This window comes from Pleurodeles waltl, chromosome 2_2, assembly GCF_031143425.1.
Source record: "Pleurodeles waltl isolate 20211129_DDA chromosome 2_2, aPleWal1.hap1.20221129, whole genome shotgun sequence".
Lineage (NCBI taxonomy): Eukaryota > Metazoa > Chordata > Amphibia > Caudata > Salamandridae > Pleurodeles > Pleurodeles waltl.
This window is the reverse complement of record NC_090439.1, coordinates 875710867-875732612: the sequence shown is the minus strand read 5'-3', so window position 1 is coordinate 875732612 and position 21746 is coordinate 875710867. Positions and strand designations below refer to the sequence as shown.

General features: G+C 43.1%; 1 protein-coding gene across 1 annotated transcript in view; it reads left to right on the top strand.

The window, feature by feature from the left end:
- The first annotated feature begins 385 nt into the window (after positions 1–385).
- COX6C (cytochrome c oxidase subunit 6C) overlaps positions 386–21746 on the top strand; it is a 28390-nt gene continuing 7029 nt past the window's right edge. The window contains exons 1-3 of the mRNA XM_069220548.1: positions 386–525; positions 4388–4518; positions 9364–9497. Of these exons, the coding sequence (XP_069076649.1) occupies positions 4405–4518; positions 9364–9489 (240 nt within the window). The 5' untranslated portion in view covers positions 386–525; positions 4388–4404 and the 3' untranslated portion in view covers positions 9490–9497. The remainder of the gene's footprint in view (positions 526–4387; positions 4519–9363; positions 9498–21746) is intronic.

Genomic DNA, 21746 nt, shown 5'->3' with positions numbered 1-21746 from the left:
CCATTTCAACTTGTGTCCTGACGTGCCGCACAGCACGAAAGGATTATCACACCTTCTGAGAAGTATTCTGCCCAAAAATGTTGATACAGATCTTAGAAAATCTCACTAACAGTGTCCCAGAACTGGAATGTATTGAAAGGAAAAGCTCTGAGAGACAATTCCGTGTCTTTCTTTTTAAACTAGAGGTTCTGTTGCAAAAACCTATAACAATACATATTAAATTACTTTTATGTTTTTTAGTTCAAAATACCTTATTAACATTGGACGAGATGGTCATAAAATGTTGAGGGTTTGTTTAAAAAATATAACTCATGCATGTTTCTCGTACTTATAGAAGGGAGTCTTGCCATTCCAATATGGCAGTTTGGTTAGACTCGGTTCGTTTTTCATTTCGGTGATCAGTTTCTTTCTTGCGTGCGCTTATTGGGCGTGAGGTATTTTGTCCCTCCGTAGCACTCGTCTCTTAGGTCTGCTGCTCTGCGACTTCCTTTTAGGTCTCATTGAAGAAGGGCACGGATTATTGAGGTGAGTGTGTCTCAAACCGGGGCGGAGATCCGAGCCAGGTTGCGGGGCGTCACTTGCCCAGTGACACTTGTGTATGTAAGAGAACGTGTGCCGTGGCAACACTGCAGTGCCTGTGTGCGTCAGGCGCCTAATGACCTTAGTTTTGTGTCGTGATCTGTTTAGAGGCCTGGTTCCACAAACCAGCGTTATTTCGGCACCTCGAGATAGTCTGTGAGTGAGAGGACGCCGGTGAAACCATGCATTGATGCTCTTTCTTTCGGCGTTTCGGTTTTTAACTTTGGAAACACCAATTTCATTCACTGGTCCTTTTAAACACGTTGTGAAATCCAGTGCTGGTCTAGTCAGTGCACATATTACCAATAAGTAAGAGTAACAGATTACTTTGTGCTAAAACCTCAACTCTCCAATCCTATGCTTTCGTTTTACAAATCATTTGGTTATGGGGGGCGTAAAATCAATTAAAACTAACCCCAAATGCATTAAATGTGCTAAACGCACGCCAAAGACAGAAGCATCGTCATTGGAATCATTATCTCAGTCATCACGTTAGAAGCGCGGTTGTCTCTTGGAAAGGTATTTTTCTTACACTGAAATGTCAGCTGTAATATGACGTATAAGAGTGATAGACCATTTTCTAGCGCATAGAGTGGAGCCAGTGCTTAATTTGAGCTGGTGGTTTCCGGGGCAGGGAACCGACACCTATTCTTCTGCCTCAAGCGTTTACTGCGAGCAAGACACATGTGAAAGACGGCGATAGAGAAAAACGAAAACTTATCACAAAGGGAGAAAGCTACAGCAGTGTGCTGAAGGGGCAGGGAGTGGCTGTAAATGGTTTAAAGAGGCTCGAGATGGCTTCATGGTTAGGCTGCCTCAATATTCCGTGCTCGCACATGTAACTGCAGAAGTCACATTTTCAAAAGAGAGCTTTGGGCACCAGGATGTTTTTATTTACACATGAAGCTTTGAGTGGAGTGTGACACTCGTGGGTTGGAGTTTGATTAGTATTTTTTTTTTCTTCAGTTTTTCCAACTAAACCAATTCAGCTCGGTCACCAGAGATGTATGCTTAAGTAATATGGTAATCGAACACTGAAGATAACTCGGGGCTGCCATTTTCAGCAGTTCAATAATACACAACCCATAAAGAAGCTTATTTAAAAGTTATACAATTCCCATTGAAAACATACTTAGTACAGGAACCTTGTATCTCGAGATTGGTGTCAACAGTTTTGATAACGGTACAAATGGAAATGGAGGTTACACTTTTTTTTTTTTTTTTTTTTTACTTATGAACCAGCTCAAAATGTAATCGCAGCCTCTATTACCCTATGAGTGAGAGAGCAATATTTCAGGAAAGAGTGGCAACTGAGCTAAAGCTCGTGTTTTTATATTTACTAACAAGCACTCTCTGCCCTGGCTTTCACTGAGGGGATTGGGAGCATGTTGGCTCTATTCTACAATTTTCCTTTCTGTAAACGTTTTCTGCTTCAATCTGCAACTCCAAGTAATCAACATGCGTCATTTTCTGATCCTACCAGAAGGAGTAAACCTACCCACCATCTGCCTCAATGTAAACTCAGACGATCAGTGTTCACTAATCGTATTCCCTTCATCTCCAGACAATACCTTCAGTGTTATCCCCACTCCACTAACGCCATTCCTTCCACGCAATAGGAATTTAGTTACGTTTCATTGAAAGGTCTATGAAACGTTATGTGGTTTATCCTCTATAAATGCACCTGTTTCTGGCAGGTTAAGTGGCATCGGGATGCCCTATAGTGTAACGCAAAATGTTTGCAAAACTAGATTGTTTATAAGGACTGTGAAATGTTCATGATGGAGTCCGTCCACATGTTTACTAAATCCGTGTTGATATCTCATCTTTTAGTTAAGTGTATCCAATGCTTTAACCGCTAATTTTTTCCCAACTAATTTTCGATACTGTAGAATCTTGGTCAGATGACGATGGGCGCAGCACAGAGCTGATAACGTTAAGTTTTTCGCTACCATATGTAGTTTTGTAACTTTGTAGCAACCATTAAGAACTAACACCTAGGATACCTCCAAAGGCACGATTTCTTTTCAGCCATGTTGAAATAGCAAACCATCCGCGCATGAGTCATCTATAATCTTCAAGATCAGGCTGCCATCTTTGCTCAGGTATGGGCCCCCTTCCTCCCTGATGTTTATCAACAGCATAACCAGTGCCGCTGCTCACCAGCTGGCCCCATGCATATGCCTTTCGCTCCCCTCCTCTCTCCCCTATCACCCTCCCCTCCTTCTCTCTTCTTTCCTCTCCCCCCCCCCTTTCTATTTTCTTATTCTCTGTCATCTCATATTATCCCCCTTCTCTGGTTTTTCTAGCCCTGGGATCAATGCACTTGACTGGACTTCGCACCACCTCCCACACCCCCTCTCTATTCCCTCTTACCTGCCTATCTAACTATTCCTTCCTTCCTCTCTCCCCGCTGCTTCGTCATTGTATCATTTCTCATACTCTCCCCCCCTCCCCCCCCCTTTTCTCTCCCTACTCCTTGCTTAACAGTCTAAGACATGGTTGCGCTATTCTTATACCATCCTTACTACCACACCCCTTACTATTGGAAGACCCGATTTAATAGGGAACAACTTCTATTGTTCCCACTTATACAGTCTCGGATAGCACAGGCTACTACCAGAAAAACCACAACTATAACAAATACAAACCTATCTTCCTAATCTGATCAAGTCAGGGAGAAGACGATAAACTGAGACGCTGGGCTCGAAAGGGGTGGACAAACAAACTCCGGAAAATTGCCATAAGTTGTCAGCTGTCTCTCTCCATACCCCTGTCCTTCCCCCTCCCCTTCTACCAGCAGACACATGGAAGATCTACATCTCCCTGCCCATCCGTGCCCCCCCCCCCCCCATTCCAGGACGTGTTGATATTCTTTGATTTGTTGATTATTAGCGATTGCCTTTGATGTAATTATTATTCGAAGCATTAGCTCTATAATTATTACTATTGCTCTTATCCCCTGCTCCTTCTAGTTGGTCCCTATTGCTATTTCTTCGCCACCCCTCCCCCCTCCTTTTCTTTTTTCTTTTTCTTTCTTCTCTCCTCCTTCCCCCTCGATAAATGTTAGGATCCACAATCATTGAGCCTTGTGACAAGTACCTATAGACCTATTTTGGACGACACCTCTATGTTCTCCTAAGAACATGTTATTTCCGAATCGCTGTTTTATAATCCAACCCATGTCGACTATCTTTTCTTTTTGCCTTGTAAGGTTGTAATATTTCTCACGATATTGGCTTGGCATGCTCTTTACTGTTAAATGCAATGCAATACAAAACTACAACACACAAAAAAAAGAAATAGAAAGCATACTTGCAGCTCCTGTGGTAATATAATTTTATATCACACTTGCCCCTCACTGTAGAAGTTAGAATCTCAAAACCGTTACTTCCATTGATTCTTCCCCCCCATCGCTTTTAGCTTGTGTTAATGGGATAGATGTTTTTTCTCCTGTGGATTTGACACTAGCGTTCACAACTAATTTCGACCCAAACACATTGCTGTCGAGCCATCTAACAAGTCTTCTGAGAGTTGAAAGTTTGTTAAATATTTCTGAAATGTTCCCAATCACTAAAACGAATGTATTCCAATTAATGTACTCTTCATCACTGGAACATGGGGAGTATTTTATTGTTCGAATTGTACTGTGGTATGATTTCATACTTCCCTTGTTTTGTCGGCATAGACTTTAAAAAGCTGTGTTAATTTTAATGAATCCCTAATGTTAACACTAGAATTGTTTTAGGTTTTCATGAACACTTAGGCAAGTTTTTTTTATCTTCTAATGTGTTTGTATTTTTCTTAGATCTAAAATACCTCACCATGTCTGCAGGCCTTCTAGCCAAACCACAGATGAGGGGCCTTCTGGCCAAACGTCTACGAATCCACATCATTGGCGCATTTGCTGTATCCCTTGGTGTAGTTGCACTGTACAAGGTATATACTTTACATATTTGTTTCCTTTTGAAAAATAAGTCTGCTTGTTAATATCCTGTCTCTGACCACTATTGTTTCCAAAATGTTTAATTCCTCGGTTATGTATATATTTTCAAAACTTAAACTGTCTCTTTTGAACTGCAGTGCAATTTGACCGCAAAACAATTGGATTTGATTTTCAGAATAATTAACTCTTCATAAAAGGAAATGTGAAGAAAAAGGAGAGGATAGAAACAAGGCACGTTAGATAAATAGCATTTAGTGAAATTTGAAATTTATACTTTGTGGTTACTGAACAAGCTAAGTAGCAATTTATTTTAACTTTGACGGGGCCTACACTAGTCAAATTCCCCTGCACCAATTACAACAGCGCTTGCATCAGTGTGTCACAGTGCTAAAATTAATTACTGTTTATTGATAACATAGATAAAATGAATGTTTTTAATTACAAAGTGTCAGTTGCCTGGTTAAATCTAGTTGTAGGGAAATATACAGCTACATTGAATGCCACTTAATGTTTTCAGAAGAAAATATATTTACGTTCATGCTAAAGACAAAGCCATCTAGTTCCATTGCTGGCAGGTTCTGAATGTAGTCTGTTTTTCTAGTGTCTTCTACTTAGACATTCATGAAATGCCCCTATGTCATGTATGGTATGCTGCCACAGTAAGTGCAACAAGCATTTGCAATGCAGTGGGGCTCGCATTTGCTCGAGTTAAAGCTGTTAGCGTTGTAAATTACTAACTGAACTTTTCTTGCCACATAAACTGAAAATAAAAAGCAAAACGTTTCCCATAAGCGAGCCAATTCAAAACGCCGCCGTGAGCGTGAGTGAGACAGACAAAAGGAAAAAGTTCTCTTGCTGTTAGTTATCGGCAAACGTGCAATCATCCATGTAACAGGGTTGATGGCCAAGGCAGTAACTAAACCACCCCAAGGAGGGACAAACGTAAAGCAGTTACCAGCGAAACCAAAGGATTTTTGAAGGGCAAGCCCATGAACGAGTGATAGTGATGGGCGAGCGGTGGGTGTGATTAAAAGCCCAGACGCACACTAACACGTTGGAAAAGCAGCGCTTGCGCCCTGCTATGCTCAACGTAAAAAGCACGTCCTGCTAGTGAAAGCTGCCCAATTACCTACATGAGGAGGAGTTCACTTTTCTTTGTGTATGCTACATAAAAGGTAGGCTGTTTATCGGGAAATAAAAGAATGCCTGTAGGAAGTTGGCTCTGTATGTACTATTTCAAAGTAAGAAATAGCATGCACAGAGTCCAAGGGTTCCCCTTAGAGGTAAGATAGTGGCAAAAAGAGATAATTCTAATGCTCTATTTTGTTGTAGTGTGGTCGAGCAGTAGGCTTATCAGAGGGTAGTGTTAAGCATTTGTTGTACACACACAGGCAATAAATGGGGAACACACACTCAAAGACAATTCCAGGCCAATAGGTTTTTGTATAGAAAAATATATTTTCTTAGTTTATTTTAAGAACCACAGGTTCAAGATTTACAAACAATACTTTAAATGAAAGGTATTTCACTTAGGAACTTTGAATTAGCAAAATAGCATATACAGTTTTCGCACAAATGGCAATAAGCTACTTTAAAACTAGACACTTAGTGCAATTTTCAACAGTTCCTGGGGGAGGTAAGTGTTTGTTAGATTTGCAGGTAAGTAAACCACCTACAGGGTTCAAAGTTGGGTCCAAGGTAGCCCACTGTTTGGGGCTCAGAGCAACCCCAAAGTTACCACACCAGCAGCTCAGGGCCGGTCAGGTGCAGAGGTCAAAGTGGTGCCCATAACGCATAGGCTTCAATTGAGAAGGGGGTGCCCCGGTTCCAGTCTGCCAGCAAGTAAGTACCCGCGTCTTCGGAGGGCAGACCAGGGGGGGTTTGTAGGGCACCAGGGGGGACACAAGTCAGCACAGAAAGTACACCCTCAGCGGCACGGGGGCGGCCGGGTGCAGTGTGCAAACAGGCGTCTGGCTCGCATTAGGATTCAATGGGAGACCAAGGGTTCTCTTCAGCGATGCAGGCAAGGGTGGGCTCCTCGGGGTAGCCACCACCTGGGCAAGGGAGAGGGCCACCTGGGGGTCGCTCCTGCACTGGAGGTCGGATCTGTCAGGTCCTGGGGGCTGCGGATGCAGGGTCCTTACCAGGCGTTGGGTCTTTGAAGCAGGCAGTCGCAGTCGAGGGGAGCCTCTGGATTCCCTCTGCAGGCGTCGCTGGGGGGGTCAACTCTGGCTACTCACTGGCTTGCAGACGCCGGGGAGTCCTCCCTGTAGTGTTTGTTTGCAAGTCGAGCCGGGGGCGTCGGGTGCAGAGTGCAAAGTCTCACGCTTCCTGCGGGAAATATGTGTTCGTTCAAAGTTGATTCTTTGTTGCAAAGATGCTTCTTTCGTGGAGCAGAGCCGCTGTCCTCAGGAGTTCTTGGTCCTTTTAGATGCAGGATAGTCCTCTGAGGCTTCAGAGGTTGCTGGACCCTGTGGAACGCGTCGCTGGAGCAGTTCTTTTGAAGTGGGGAGACAGGCCGGTAGAGCTGGGGCCAAAGCAGTTGGTGTCTCCGTCTTCTCTGCAGGTTTTTCAGCTCAGCAGTCCTTCTTCGTCTTAGGTTGCAGGAATCTAGTTACCTAGGTTCTGGGAGCCCCTAAATATTCGACTTGGGGGTGCATTTAGGTCTGGCTACACCCTCTTTGTGCCTCCTCCCTGAGGGGAGGGGGGCACATCCCTATCCCTATTGGGGGGGAAAACTCCATCTGCAAGATGGAGGATTTCTAAAAGTCAGTCACCTCAGCTCAGGACACCTTAGGGGCTGTCCTGACTGGCCAGTGACTCCTCCTTGTTTTTCTCATTATCTCCTCCGGCCTTGCTGCCAAAAGTGGGGCTGTGGCCGGAGGGGGCGGGCAACTCCACTAGCTGGAGTGCCCTGGGGTGCTGTAACAAAGGGGGTGAGCCTTTGAGGCTCACCGCCAGGTGTTACAGTTCCTGCAGGGGGAGGTGAGAGGCACCTCCACCCAGTACAGGCTTTACTAGCCACAGAGTGACAAAGGCACTCTCCCCATGTGGCCAGCAACATGTCTGGTGTGTGGCAGGCTGCTAAAACTAGTCAGTCGGATATTGTTTCAGGGGGCATCTCTAAGATGCTCTCTGGGGTGTATTTCGCAATAAAATGTACACTGGCATCAGTGTGCATTTATTGTGCTGAGAAGTTTGATACCAAACTTCCCGGTTTTCAGTGTAGCCACTATGGTGCTGTGGAGTTCATGTATGACAGACTCCCAGACCATATACTCTCTTGGCTACCCTGCACTTACAATGTCTAAGGTTTTGCTTAGACACTGTAAGGGCATAGTGCTCATGCACTTATGACCTCAACTATGGTTTAGTGCACCCTGCCTTAGGGCTGTAAGGCCTGCTAGAGCGGTGACTTATCTATACCTGTAGGCAGTGTGAGGTTGGCATGGCACCCTGGGGGGAGTGCCATGTCGACTTAGTCATTTTATCCCCACCAGCACACACAAGCTGGCAAGCAGTGTGTGCTGAGTGAGGGGGTCTCCAGGGTGGCATAAGACATGCTGCAGCCCTTAGAGACCTTCCCTGGCATCAGGGCCCTTGGTACCAGGGGTACCAGTTCCAAGGGACTTACCTGGATGCCAGGGTGTGCCAATTGTGGAAACAAAGGTACAGGTTAGGGAAAGAACACTGATGCTGGGAGCTAGTTAGCAGGCCTCAGCACACTTTCAAATCATAACTTGGCATCAGCAAAGGCAAAAAGTCAGGGGGTAACCATGCCAAGGAGGCATTTCCTTACAATGCCCCAGTGGCTGTTTTGGATTCCCCCACCCTCTGAATATTTCCCACAGCCTGTGGGAGGATATTCCCTATTTAGTTAAAGGGTGACAAAAGGCATTAGAATGTGACAGCAAGAAGCTTTTTTGCTATATTTTATTCCAGCCCTGCAGTTAAGTGCCTCACTTTAACAGGGTTAGAGTTCACCATTAACTGAAAAATTGACAAGCAGCAGTGTTCTCTAACATCTAGCGTCTTGTATCTCCGTTTTGCCGTGGAGTACTTTAGAAAACAGTTGCATATATACATGATGTACTCAGTTTCTAGACTTTGAATGAAGTGGTGAAACAGAATTGATGGGAGTCCAACCTTTAACCAGTAGGCTACATAAAGACCTCCACAGAGACCCTTTAAGTCACTCAGCGTTTTTACTAGACAAACACTGTGGCTAGCAGAACACGTTTATCTTCACATACTGGTCATTCCACCAAATATTTGCACACGGACAGTTACTACCTCATGGCTATATTTTATTATCTGCATGCAGAAGGCAAGCAATTTCCTTTTTTTTTTTTTTTCGTTACTTTCTGGGAAAAAAAGTTACTCTGGCTTTTGGTGAGCCAATTTACTATGGAAATAAAAGGTTTAAAAGGAAATTAATAGCCTCTGAAGTAAAAATAGTGCTCCCTCTTCTCAGGTTTTCAGTCGGTTTGAGCTCCGTTATTATGGGCACATAAGTCTATCGACTTGCATCTGGGGGCCTGTAGATCAGCGCTACTTATAAACTGAAACCACAGTAATGGAAGCAGTTAATTGACAATGTCCAGAGAAGTTGCATTCTGTTTGTACCTTCAACAAGGCAAAGAAACGAGTAAGATTCGGTAGAAAATTAGGAAATAAAAACTTTAAACTGACTGCTGTACATTGGCTTTCTTGTATTTACCGCTAACATACCTACATGTATAAAAATTCTTCTTTCTTTAGAAACATTTGTATTGTAAAATGAAGGTCACTAACAGTTGGTGAATTGGTTTATGAAGTGTGATTTACTTCCATTTTAGTTCGGGGTTGCAGAGCCCAGGAAAAAAGCATATGCGGACTACTACAAGAATTTTGATGCAATGAAGGAATTCGAGCTCATGAGGGAAGCTGGTGTGTTTCAGAGTGCACGACCAAAGGGAGAATAGATTGACAGGTAACAAACCATGTATCTGCATTTTATGAGTGAGTGTGTGCCCTTTAGGGCCGTCTGTATTGCCTTACTTCAATAATAAACTTGTTTTTATAGCAAACTCAAAACAGATGTCCAGAATAGAGCACCCTTTAGCATGGTGTATGAGTTAGGACAACCCGAGTTGAGAACCATTTCACATTTTGGTCTATAATTAATTGTAGTATTTATATAATATGTGCTACCCTTGGCAAAGCTCTTAAGTGTTAACAAGCGGTCTACGAGGGAAGAGTTTTTCTTTACAAGTGAAGTTCGGAATGAAAGAGTGGAAACATTAACCTCCCTTGCTTTGCATTCTTCATTGGAGAATCTAGAGAGGCAGGGTCAATTTTAGTTTCTCTCGCAGCCATATAGTTTTTAGTGTTCACATTTGGTTCTGATAAGAATGAAATGGTATGTGCTGCCTTTTAGATGAATGTAGACTTCATATCAAGATTAATTTGGAGCATTGTACATTTGTTTTTTTGTATTTGTTCCTGGATCACTCAGCTGGAGATACCCAAATCTTTGACTATCAAAGACCATGACACATTTCTGAATATATCAAGGCGCCGTTCTGTTCTTGAATGCCACCAGCAAAACAAAAATGTGAAAGACGTCCGAATTCAAAGTGTCATTAAATGCTTTGTCTAAAATACATCGTGCCCATTCCAATTCCTCCACATCTGGAGACATTTGAGTTGTAGCTACTAGGATCAAGTTAGAGGAGCACCTGTTTGCACTGAAAGCTCTGGTCAGTGCTTCAAATCACCAGAAAAATATATCAGCCACTTTGTAGGTATTACTAATACTACTTAATTGTATCGCCGATTACCACTTAAGTGTACTCTTTGTAAAACATAATTTAAAGGGTGTTTCCCACAGTTTAACAGCATGTAGACCAAAGTGTGTTAGAGCACTGTGTCCAGTATAATCTCTGGCGGGACTGGAGGCAGGAGGTCTGCACTGGCATGTTTAAAAAAAATTCACACTTGCACTTCATACTCCATCATTTAACTGCAACAGAGAAGGCACGCCTTTACTCCAGTACCTACCATCCAATTCCCCTTCTGTTTAACAACCCTGCCCAAAATTTGATTCGCAACACAAAAAAGGGTGAAGATGCTGCATCACCAGATAAGTGAAGACCTTGCTTAAACACCTTTAAATTTAGAGGACATGTAAATACAGTCATGAATGTAGGTGCTTCTCCTTTGTTAGTTTCAAACCACGGTAGGTCTTTTGGTAGAAACATTTTGTGAGCTATTGACTCTTAGTGAAACAATGATGATGTACACTTGTGCAAAAGAACATTTAAAAAAAAACTGCTGTAACCAAACTATTCCTTCAACATAGATCTCTCTTAGACTTGTTACACACAGTTAGTATTGGACATCAAATTGACTAGGCCTCTGTCCAGTGTAGGTTCAGGAGGAACAGATTTTTCAAATAACCAAGGACTATGTAATTCAGTTCTTATGCATAATTATTCTTGTGTGTACAGTTATCTTGTGTGAGTAGTTTTAAAAAACCTGACTTGACTCGGACCTTACTGGGCATACTTTGGAGGACCCTGACATAAAGCAGTTCTTTCACCCTACCTTCAATATACAATGAGATCTTCATTCTCTAGACCGTGACCCCTCCATCGAAACCAACTTCCCAAATGTGCATAAGAAACCACAAGAACGGGTAGATTAGGGTAAGCTCATTTGGCTTCTATTGTAACATCAAACCTACTGACGACGGCCACAAAAGCTATTTATCATCAAATTTTACTTATGTCTACAATACATGGCATTAGAAATATTGCCATGTATTGTAGAGAAGAGTTATCTGACAATCATCTCTGGGACTTTACTCTAGTTTTGACTTGTATGGGGTTTAATTTGATTGGATTGCATGAGCCAGAATATATATATATATATATTCGATGGCATGTGCAGCTGCAGATACACATGCTGTGCATTATCCTGCCATCTAGTGTTGGGCTTGGAGTGTTACAAGTTGTTTTTCTTCGAAGAAGTCTTTTCGAGTCACGAGACCGAGGGACTCCTCCCTTTCGGCTCCATTGTGCATGGGCGTCGACTCCATCTTAGATTGTTTTCTTTCCGCCATCGGGTTCGGACGTGTTCCTCTTAGTTCCGTATTTCGAATCGGGAAAGTTAGCTAAACATCGAAAATTCGACGGAATTGTTCGCTCTCAGTACCAGTTTAGTGTTAGTATATCGACACCGATAGTAGAAGTGCTCCGGCGGCCCTTCGGGGCTTCCACTCTTTAGCGGGGCCTGGTCGGCCCGACTGCGTCCATCGTCGAAACTAATGGACCGGACCCCCTTCCGCTTCTGCCTGAATTGCCACGTGAAGTATCCTTATACAGACCAACACTTGGTCTGTAATCTGTGTCTATCACTGGAACACAGGGAGAATACTTGCGAGGCCTATCTGGCATTTCGACCGAAAAAGACCCTACGTGATCTAAGAGCCAGAAGACTACAAATGGCGTAGACACCGAGAGAACAGATCGACGTCGAAGAGGAGGAAAGAATCTCCATACAAGGAACGGACTCAGACGACTCCGAAAGTGAGCTACCGACGACAATGCAGAAAACTGTGAGTAAAACTGCCCTGTCCAAGACTCGCTCTAAGATCATAAAGGCCAAGGGGATGCCACCGCCAGCAGGCCATGGCTTAACCCATCAAACACGGTGACCAACCATTGGCACTGAAAAAGGCCACACAACTGCCGAAGACATCCGACTCCGGTCGAGATAAAGGCTCCGAACCATCTCTGCACCGAGAGTTCGACACACCCAAGGTGAAAAAGGTTACCTCGGAACTGAAAAAGACTGTTTCGAAACCTTCGGTACTGAAAAAAGCAGCCTCTGAGCCGAAATTAAGCTCTTACACGGAAGAGCAAGGACTTTCAGCACAAATGCATGTACATAGATTTGAGCAGGAAATAAGCATGGGGAACCAGACCGTACCCAGAGGAGGCTGCATATCCAGAAAGAGACTGGAAAAATACACAAACTTCCTCCAGTTAAAATCAAAAGAAAGCTGGCATTTCAAGAGTCAGAAATGCAGCCAAAGGCGGCTAGAGGCAAAACGCCACCACCAAGGTTTTCGCCACAGCCTTCTCCACTACATTCACCACAGCTGTCCCTGGTAACAACACCCCCAATGCAGTCACCAACACATACGGGGATGACGCAGGATGACCCGGATGCATGGGACTTATATGATGCGCTGGTCTCCGACAACAGTCCAGATTGTTACCCGACAAGGCCGTCACCTCCAGAGGACAGCACTGCATACACGCAGGTATTATCAAGGGCAGCTACATTCAACAATGTAGCAATGCATTCGGAGCCAATAGCGGATGACTTCCTATTTAACACCTTGGCATCCGCCCACAGTTCCTACCAAAGCCTGCCAATGCTCCCAGGCATGCTCAAGCACGCCAAACAAGTCTTCCAGGACCCAGTGAAAGGCAGGGCTATCACGCCTAGGGTGGAGAAAAAATACAAACCTCCCCCAACGGACCCTGTGTTTATAACACAGCAACTGACACCAGATTCGGTGGTCGTGGGAGCAGCAAGAAAAAGGGCAAACTCCCAATCAGGAGACGCACCACCACCTGACAAAGAGCAGGAAGTTCGATGCAGCGGGCAAACGAGTGGCTGCACAGGCAGCCAATCAATGGCGGATGGCAAACTCGCAGGCCCTACTGGCTCGCTACGACAGGGCACACTGGGATGAGGTACAACATATTATACAGCACTTGCCCAAAGAACACCAGAAACGTGCCCAACAGGTTGTTGAAGGACAAGCAATTTCCAACAACCAGATAAGATCCGCATTGGACTCGGCAGACACAGCAGTCCGGACAGTCAACACTGCGGTAACTATTCGCAGTCATGCATGGTTACGGAGCTCAGGGTTCAAACCCGAAATCCAGCAAGCTGTGTTAAACATGCCTTTTAACCAGGAACAATTGTTTGGGCCGGAGGTGGACACTGCAATTGAGAAATTAAAGAAGGACACGGCCAAAGCCATGGGCGCTCTACTCTCCACAAAGCAGAGGCACGTTTAGAAAGCCACAATTTAGAGGGGGGGGGGTTTCGTACCCAAACACCAGAGCCTTCCACCTCACAAACAAGACCCACCTATCGGGGGCAATACCAGAGAGGAGGGTTTCGAGGCTCATACAGGGGTGGACAATTCCCAAGAGCAAGGGGAAAATTCCAAAGCCCTAAAACAAGTCAAAGCAAACAGTGACTTCAACGTCCCTAACCCCCAACACTTAACACCAGTGGGGGGGAGACTTACTGCACACTACAAAAACTGGACAAACAAAACTACGGACGCATGGGTCCTAGCCATTATCCAACATGGTTATTGCATAGAATTCATAAATTTCCCACCAGATGTGCACACAAGATGTCCAAACAACACTTACACCTGTTACAACTAGAAGTCCAAGCATTGTTACAAAAACAAGCAATAGAATTAGTACCCAACCATCAAAAAGGAACAGGTGTCTACTCACTATATTTCCTAATTCCAAAGAATGACAAAACGTTGAGACCCATATTAGACCTCAGAACACTGAATCTTTACATCATCAAATCAGATCACTTTCACATGGTAACACTTCAAGACGTGATTCCCTCGCTCAAAAAACAGGACTACATATCAATGTTAGGTCTCATGGATGCATATTTTCACGTACTCATACATCCTTCGCACAGAAAATACTTAAGGTTTGTAATACGCGGCGTGCATTATCAATTCAAGGTGTTACTGTTCGGGATAACAACAGCCCCAAGGGTATTCACAAAATGCCTTGCAGTAGTAGCCGCTCATATAAGGAGACCGCACATGCACGTATTACCATACTTACACGATTGGTTAATAAAAACCAGCCCTCAGCAAGTGTCTTCTTCACACGCAATACGTTATAGAAACTCTACACAAACTAGGGTTTTCTATAAATTACCAAAAATCACATCTACAACCATCCCAGATACAGCAATACTTGGGAGCAACACTCAACACAAAAAAAGCGATTGCTACTCCAAGTCCGCAAAGGGTACAAGCATTCCGAAATATAGCATTAAACATGCAGCCAAACCAACACTACCAAGTGAGGTTTGTAATGAAACTTCTAGGCATGATGTCTTCATGCATAGCCATTGTCCCAAACGCAAGATTATACATGCAGCCCTTACAACAGTGCCTAGCAAAGCAATGGACACAAGCACAGGGTCAACTCCAAGATCTAGTGTTGGTAGACCGCCAGACACACTTCTTGCTTCAATGGTGGAACCCTATAAATTTAAACCAAGGGCGGCCATTCTACCTCAATGTGTGATCACAACAGATGCTTCCATGATGGGGTGGGGAGCACACCTCAACCAGCACAGTATACAGGGACAATCAACAAAAACAACTGCACATAAATCATTTAGAACTGTTGGCAGTGTTTTTAGCATTGAAAGCATTTCAACCACTGATAGCCCACAAACACATTCTTGTCAAAACCGACAACATGACGACAGTGTATTACCTCAACAAACAAGGAGGGACACACTCGTCACAACTATCTCTTAGCACAGAAAATTTGGCATTGGGCAATTCACAATCACATTCGCCGAATAGCACAATATATCCCGGGCATTCAAAACCAGTTAGCTGACAATCTCAGTCGAGATCACCAACAAACACACGAATGGGAAATACATCCCCAGATCCTACAAGATTACTTTTTCCACTGGGGTACACCAAATATAGACCTATTCGCAACAAAAGAAAACGCAAAATGCCAAAACTTCGCGTCCAGGTACCCACACCCTCAGTCCAAGGGCAATGCGTTATGGATCAGTTGGTCAGGGATATTTGCTTACGTTTTTCCCCCTCTCCCACTCATTCCTTATCTAATAAACAAACTGAGTCAAAACAAACTCAAACTAATACTCATAGCACCAACTTGGGCTCGCCAACCGTGGTACACAACACTACTGGACCTAACAGGCCAGATCTGTTAACTCAACACAAACAACAGATCAGACACCTGAATCCAGCATCGCTCAATCTAGCAATCTGGCTCCTGAAGTCTTAGAATTTGGACACTTAGACCTTACACAAGAATGTATGGAGGTCATTAAACAAGCTAGGAAACCCACTACAAGACATTGTTATGCAAACAAATTGAAAAGATTTGTTTACTACTGCCACAATAATCAAATTCAACCACTACGTGCTTCCGCAAAGAACATTGTAAGTTACTTACTACACTTACAAAAGTCTAAACTAGCATTCTCTTCTATTAAAATACATCTCACAGCAATATCTGCCTATCTTCAGATTACACATTCAACATTGCTTTTTAGAATCCCAGTTATCAAAGCATTTATGGAGGGATTAAAGAGAATCATACCACCGAGAACACCACCAGTGCCTTCGTGGAACCTTAATATTGTATTAACACGACTCATGGGACCACCATTTGAACCCATGCACTCTTGTGAAATGCAATACTTAACTTGGAAGGTAGCCTTCCTAATAGCTATCACATCTCTTAGAAGAGTAAGTGAGATACAAGCATTCACTATACAAAAACCCTTTATACAAATACATAAAGTGGTTCTCCGTACAAATCCCAAATTCTTACCAAAGGTTATATCACCATTCCACCTAAACCAAACAGTGGAACTCCCAGTCTTCTTTCCACAACCAGACTCAGTAGCCGAAAGATCCTCACATACATTAGACATAAAAAGAGCACTAATGTATTGACAGAACAAAACAGTTTCGCAAAACAAAACAATTGTTTTTAGCCTTCCAAAAACCTCATGCAGGAAATCCAAAATCCAAGCAAGGCATTGCCAGATGGATAGTGAAATGTATTCAAACTTGCTATATTAAAGCAAAAAGAGATCTACCTATTGCACCAAGAGCGCATTCCACTAGGAAAAAGGCACCACAATGTCTTTTCTAGGAAATATACCTAGGACAGAAATTTGTAAGGCAGCCACATGGTCTACGCCTCATACATTCACAAAACAATACTGTGTAGATTAACAACACAACAAGCCACAGTAGGACAGGCTGTATTACGAACATTATTTCATCAACTTCAACTCCTACAGGCTAAGCCACCACTTTTGGGGAGATTACTGTTTATTAGTCTATGCACAGCATGTGTATCTGCAGCTACACATGCCATTGAACGGAAAATGTCACTTACCCAGTGTACATCTGTTCGTGGCATGAGACGCTGCAAATTCACATGCGCCCTCCCACCTCCCCGGGAGCCTGTAGCCGTTATAAGTTGAATGAAAATTTGTAAATAAATACTATTTTAATACACATTATGTACATACATACTTACTCCATTGCATGGGCACTTTTAGCATATTCACAACTCCTACCTCGCCCTCTGCGGGGAAAACAATCTAAGATGGAGTCGACGCCCATGCGCAATGGAGCCGAAAGGGAGGAGTCCCTCGGTCTCGTGACTCAAAGACTTCTTCGAAGAAAAACAACTTGTAACACTCCGAGCCCAACACTAGATGGCAGGATAATGCACAGCATGTGAATCTGCAGCGTCTCATGCCACGAACAGATGTACACTGGGTAAGTGACATTTTCCATATATATAATTTTTTTTTTTCTGGTCATTTGGGATTCCATTTGAAGAACACTCCTATATTGATAATAGTAAATAAAAACTAACTGTGTGATGGTGACCCGCATTTAGCATAATGAGCCAGGAGTTACTTTTTTGCTCAAAGCAGATATTACACAGAGCGGCCTCACTGCTTGTTTGCACTGGTTACAAACAACCTGTACAACAAATATTTGCTGTTGTGCCAATATATTTGCCTGCCCGTGAACGGTGAATGAACTGGGATTTTCCTTCCAATTGTACTGCCAGGTGGAAGGTTTAGAAGGGTGATATTTCAGGAGTTACTTGGTTGCATTTTGAGACACTGTGTAAGCAGGTCAAAACCTACAGTCGACACAGGACTATATTTATGGATTTGCGCTGAATGTTAAAAAAAAATAAAAAATAAAATAAATCACAAAATCAAAGTTTGAGGTCTGGTGTATCCTTGACTAAAGCTGATGTCTCATGTGCTCCCGGCCCTTAAATGCCACCTGTGTGTGTGTGTGTGTGTGTGTATATATATATATATATATACGACCAAGATTTGGATAGGCTTTTGACCAAAAAAAAATAAGCAGTGGCGCTAGTACTTTCATTCTTATTTGGCAAGCTATTCTCTCAAAATCCTCATTGTAGGTACACGTGCACCCTATGTGTTTGATCAGATGTTAAGGTTTTCTGCAGAAACCTATGAAATATGAGCTACACTGAATCCGGAAAAAAATGAAAAGATTCCGAAGCCAACAAAATTGGTAGTAACTTTGAATTTGCCTAGGCAAGGAATGTATGCAACTGGCTACAGAAATAAAAAGTCCCATACAGTCAGCACAAAAATTACAAAGTTTAGTATTGCAGTTTATTGATGTTGACAAAGTATTTTGTAAAACTGCGAGATTGTCGGGGGGAGGATGTGGTCTGTGTAGTAACTTGGGTAGTAAAGCGTACTTTCTGTGGGTAGCCCATACTCCCTATTTTTCTACCGTATTGAGTAACGCTTGGAGTGAAAATATTGAAAGTACTACTTCTCTCTTAGGGTGGAGGCAGCAAGAGTGCAATGTATTTAAAGTAGCACAAACCTAGTCAATAAATGGATATTTTAGTGGTGCATAATAATAAAACACAGTGTAGTACATTTTACATTTATAAAATGTTTTAAATCCTTTTGCCCCACGGGCACACACATCACCTGGAGGAAAATAAAAACAGATCCTCCTGGCAAGCCTAATTCAGGAACACCCAATAGTCTGTAAATATAAGGTCTTAAAAAGAAGAAGAACATATAAACACAACAAAGTTCAGACTACCATTTTCAGCTCTTTAGAATAGCATCAATGAAGATGTTAAGTGTATCAAAAGTAGAAGAGCAGGTCAGAATTGTGGTGCTGCTGTGAGGCGATCTGGTATGCAGCCAACTAGGGCAAGAGTGGTAATTTTTTTTTTTTTTTTTTTTTTTTTAAACTAGTTCAAAATATGCATTTTCACGATTATCACAAAGAAGAATGACTTGGAAATGCTCCCTGCCATTAAGTAAAATAAATACTGGTTTATTTGTTACTGAAGAAGAATCAATCAGCAGTAGTGGTACTCAGCGTTCCTGTAGTAACTATGATATAAATGTGCCATGAAAACAAAGTTTAAAATGGCAGGACTACTTCAAGCCTGACAATATTGTAAACTGCTCACTGGTGACACGGTAATGTTTTGATAGCAGTAGGCCCCAATGTTATTCTGGTACTGTGCCCAGACCAATACGCAAGTAGTAGGACAGTGGAAGAGCAAATGTGTCAATAGAAGCCTCTAAATGACAGTTCAGAGTTATACCCAGGAACGCAAGGTCTATTAAATGGTAAAATTGCCCAGAAGACAACTGAGTAGAGAGAGAGGACCCTAGGGGAATAGGCTACTTAAAACCCTGGTAAGGCAGTAGAGGTGCTGAGTGTTAGAATCTAGCATGGGGCTGAATGAAAAAACGAGCTGCTCGGAAGGGCTTGGATGTGATTTTTAACACAAGAGACAAAGTGACTTGTCCTGAAATGCGGAACTGGGGATCACCAGGACTGTCAATAGGAACTCTAAACATTGTGAGGCCATTTGTGGCCTAGAGGATCCCAGATAAAGGTTGATAAATTTTCAGTGACCATTAACGACAGGACAAAGTCATTCAGATGTCCAAATACAGTTTGGAATACAGTTGCTGGAAGGATACAAAGGAAGTATCAGAGGGCTGGCACCTCATGTGCGTAGTAATCCAGGAACTGAACTCCTCACTGATAGCTGTCCTGAAACCCTGGTCGAGACCTAGAGCTCTATTGATTGCGGGGTTAAGCTGGGAGAGGTCGTTTCACCCTCACAGCTAGTGAGGCAAAGATGGCTGCTGGTAGAAGCACGTGTAAACCATCTGTTAAGGAGCTCTTAATAAACTGTAGCAAAGAAAGACGTGGACAACAGGGCTCCCATTTGTGTTGGACATGATGAATTTGGAGCGAGTGGACATTGCTAAGGACTTTGTGTAGAAGTTTCTTAAAGAGATCAAGTTGGAGGTGACTGCCATCAGAGCTCATATAAATTCTTGTTTTAAAGAAGTAAAGGGTGACCTGGCTTCTATGAAAGCCAAGTTGGATACCTCTAGTAAATCGTGGTTGTTGATAGATTGGAGGAGCCAACACCAAATGTAGAAGACAATATACAAACCCTCCGGTACAAACAACCGAACTTCAGCTCAAGCAGGAAAACTTTGAGAACATAGCGATATTCACATTCTTGTGGCTGGTCAGGATAGCCAGAGCTACATTGGAGAATTGCTCCACTTCATCAGAGACTGACCTGAAGACCCTCCAGTGAAACTAGATCTCGCACACAGAGTTGGTCTTGGAGGGCCAAAAGGGTACTCCACAACAGAATTCTTATGATATTCTACTTCCGGGGGGGGGAGAGGAACTGATGGGAATGGCACGGGCTGATGGTGGACTGATTTATCAGGGACCTAAGGTACAATGAGTTACTTCAAGATCTGATAGTGCTAGACGACTAGAATTAAAACCTGTTCGAAAATTCCTCCACTCTCAAAAGTGCTGTGGGGACACATCATCTACATAGTTTTCGGCTGAAAAGAAAAAAAGTGATGGCTCTGTTAAGTGATGCCCATAGAATTCTGGGTATTAATAATAAATGGGGGCACAAAATCTGAAGTAATGGAACAAAGAAGTCATCAAGGATTAAAGCCTATGGGGTGGAGTGTGAAACCTAAGAAAAGGAGCAGCAAACGATTGGGGGGAAAAAAGCAAATGTCTTGCAGCACTTAGTCAGAGGGAAGAGAAGCTTAACACAACACTGACGAATCTGCAAAGGAACTGATAAGTTAGGTGTGGACGGCGAATTATCCTGCATGTGCAAAGTAGACAACTACTCCGCAGGCTATATGAATCGGGGACATGTTTGGGGAAAGAACTAGGGGAAACAAATGTCTTTGGGTGTGATGGTGGCAACACCTAGGGTATATCTGCGATGGACTGACAAGATGGATGTAAAAGGGGATAATCCTGTATTTGCAAATTAGATATACACTCCCCAGACTAAATGAGTCGGGGACATGTTTGGGGGAAGCAACGAGGGGAAAGAAATGTTCTCAGGGGTGACCGGTGGCAACACCTGGGATATTGTTTCTTCAAGTGGTTAGAATATCTCTCAACATACATGAATTTTTCCAATTGGCACTTGGTCCTATTGCAGGTTATACTGTCAGTTAAGGGGGGGTGACAGATCTACACGGGCTAGGAAGAAATCTACTAGACTTGACCATCATTAGATGTGCAAATAGTTCTAGAACAAATTTCTGCATTGTGCATTTGATAGCGAGTCGTGATTTTGAAGGCCATTAGTTCAATGATAAAGGTTTAAATGTACTGGTGAAATGGTTGCCAATACTAAATATGCTTAAAGAGACTAGCAGAAATGTATGCCTAATACAGGGAATACAACTTTAAAGAGATTAGGGCTGCCTTGTGTATAAGTGGTTTCAGAGATGGTCCTCTGCTTCTGGAGTACCTAAGACAGGATGAGTAGCAATTCTTCTTGCACAGAGCTTCAGGGGTGAGGTAATATAGGTAGTAATGAACGACCTATCACTAACTCAAGTAATAGGAACACGCAGTGTACACGTTTTGCAACTTGTAAGCTCCCAGCGCTGGTCAGGATAATGTCCTGAAGGAAGCAATCCTAGATACTGAATATAGTAGAGGGGGCAAGTGATTATACATGGAGACCTCAACTTAGCTATGGATAATGCCAAAGACCAATCCTACGAGGGTTGCACAAGCTGGATCCATGACAGTGAGGGAGTCAAGACTGTTTGCGCATCCTAGGCTTAATAGCTTTTTAGTCAGTTCAACATGGCAACGTAGCAGACAATAGCTTCTTTTCAGAGATACCCTGTTCATGTGTCAGGATGGATCACTTCAAGGTCTCTTCAGCATTGCTGTCTAGAGTGCAAGAATTGGATATAGGATGCACTACATTAGGAAACCGTGCTCCAATACTCTAGAAATGTAAGACTGACTTCT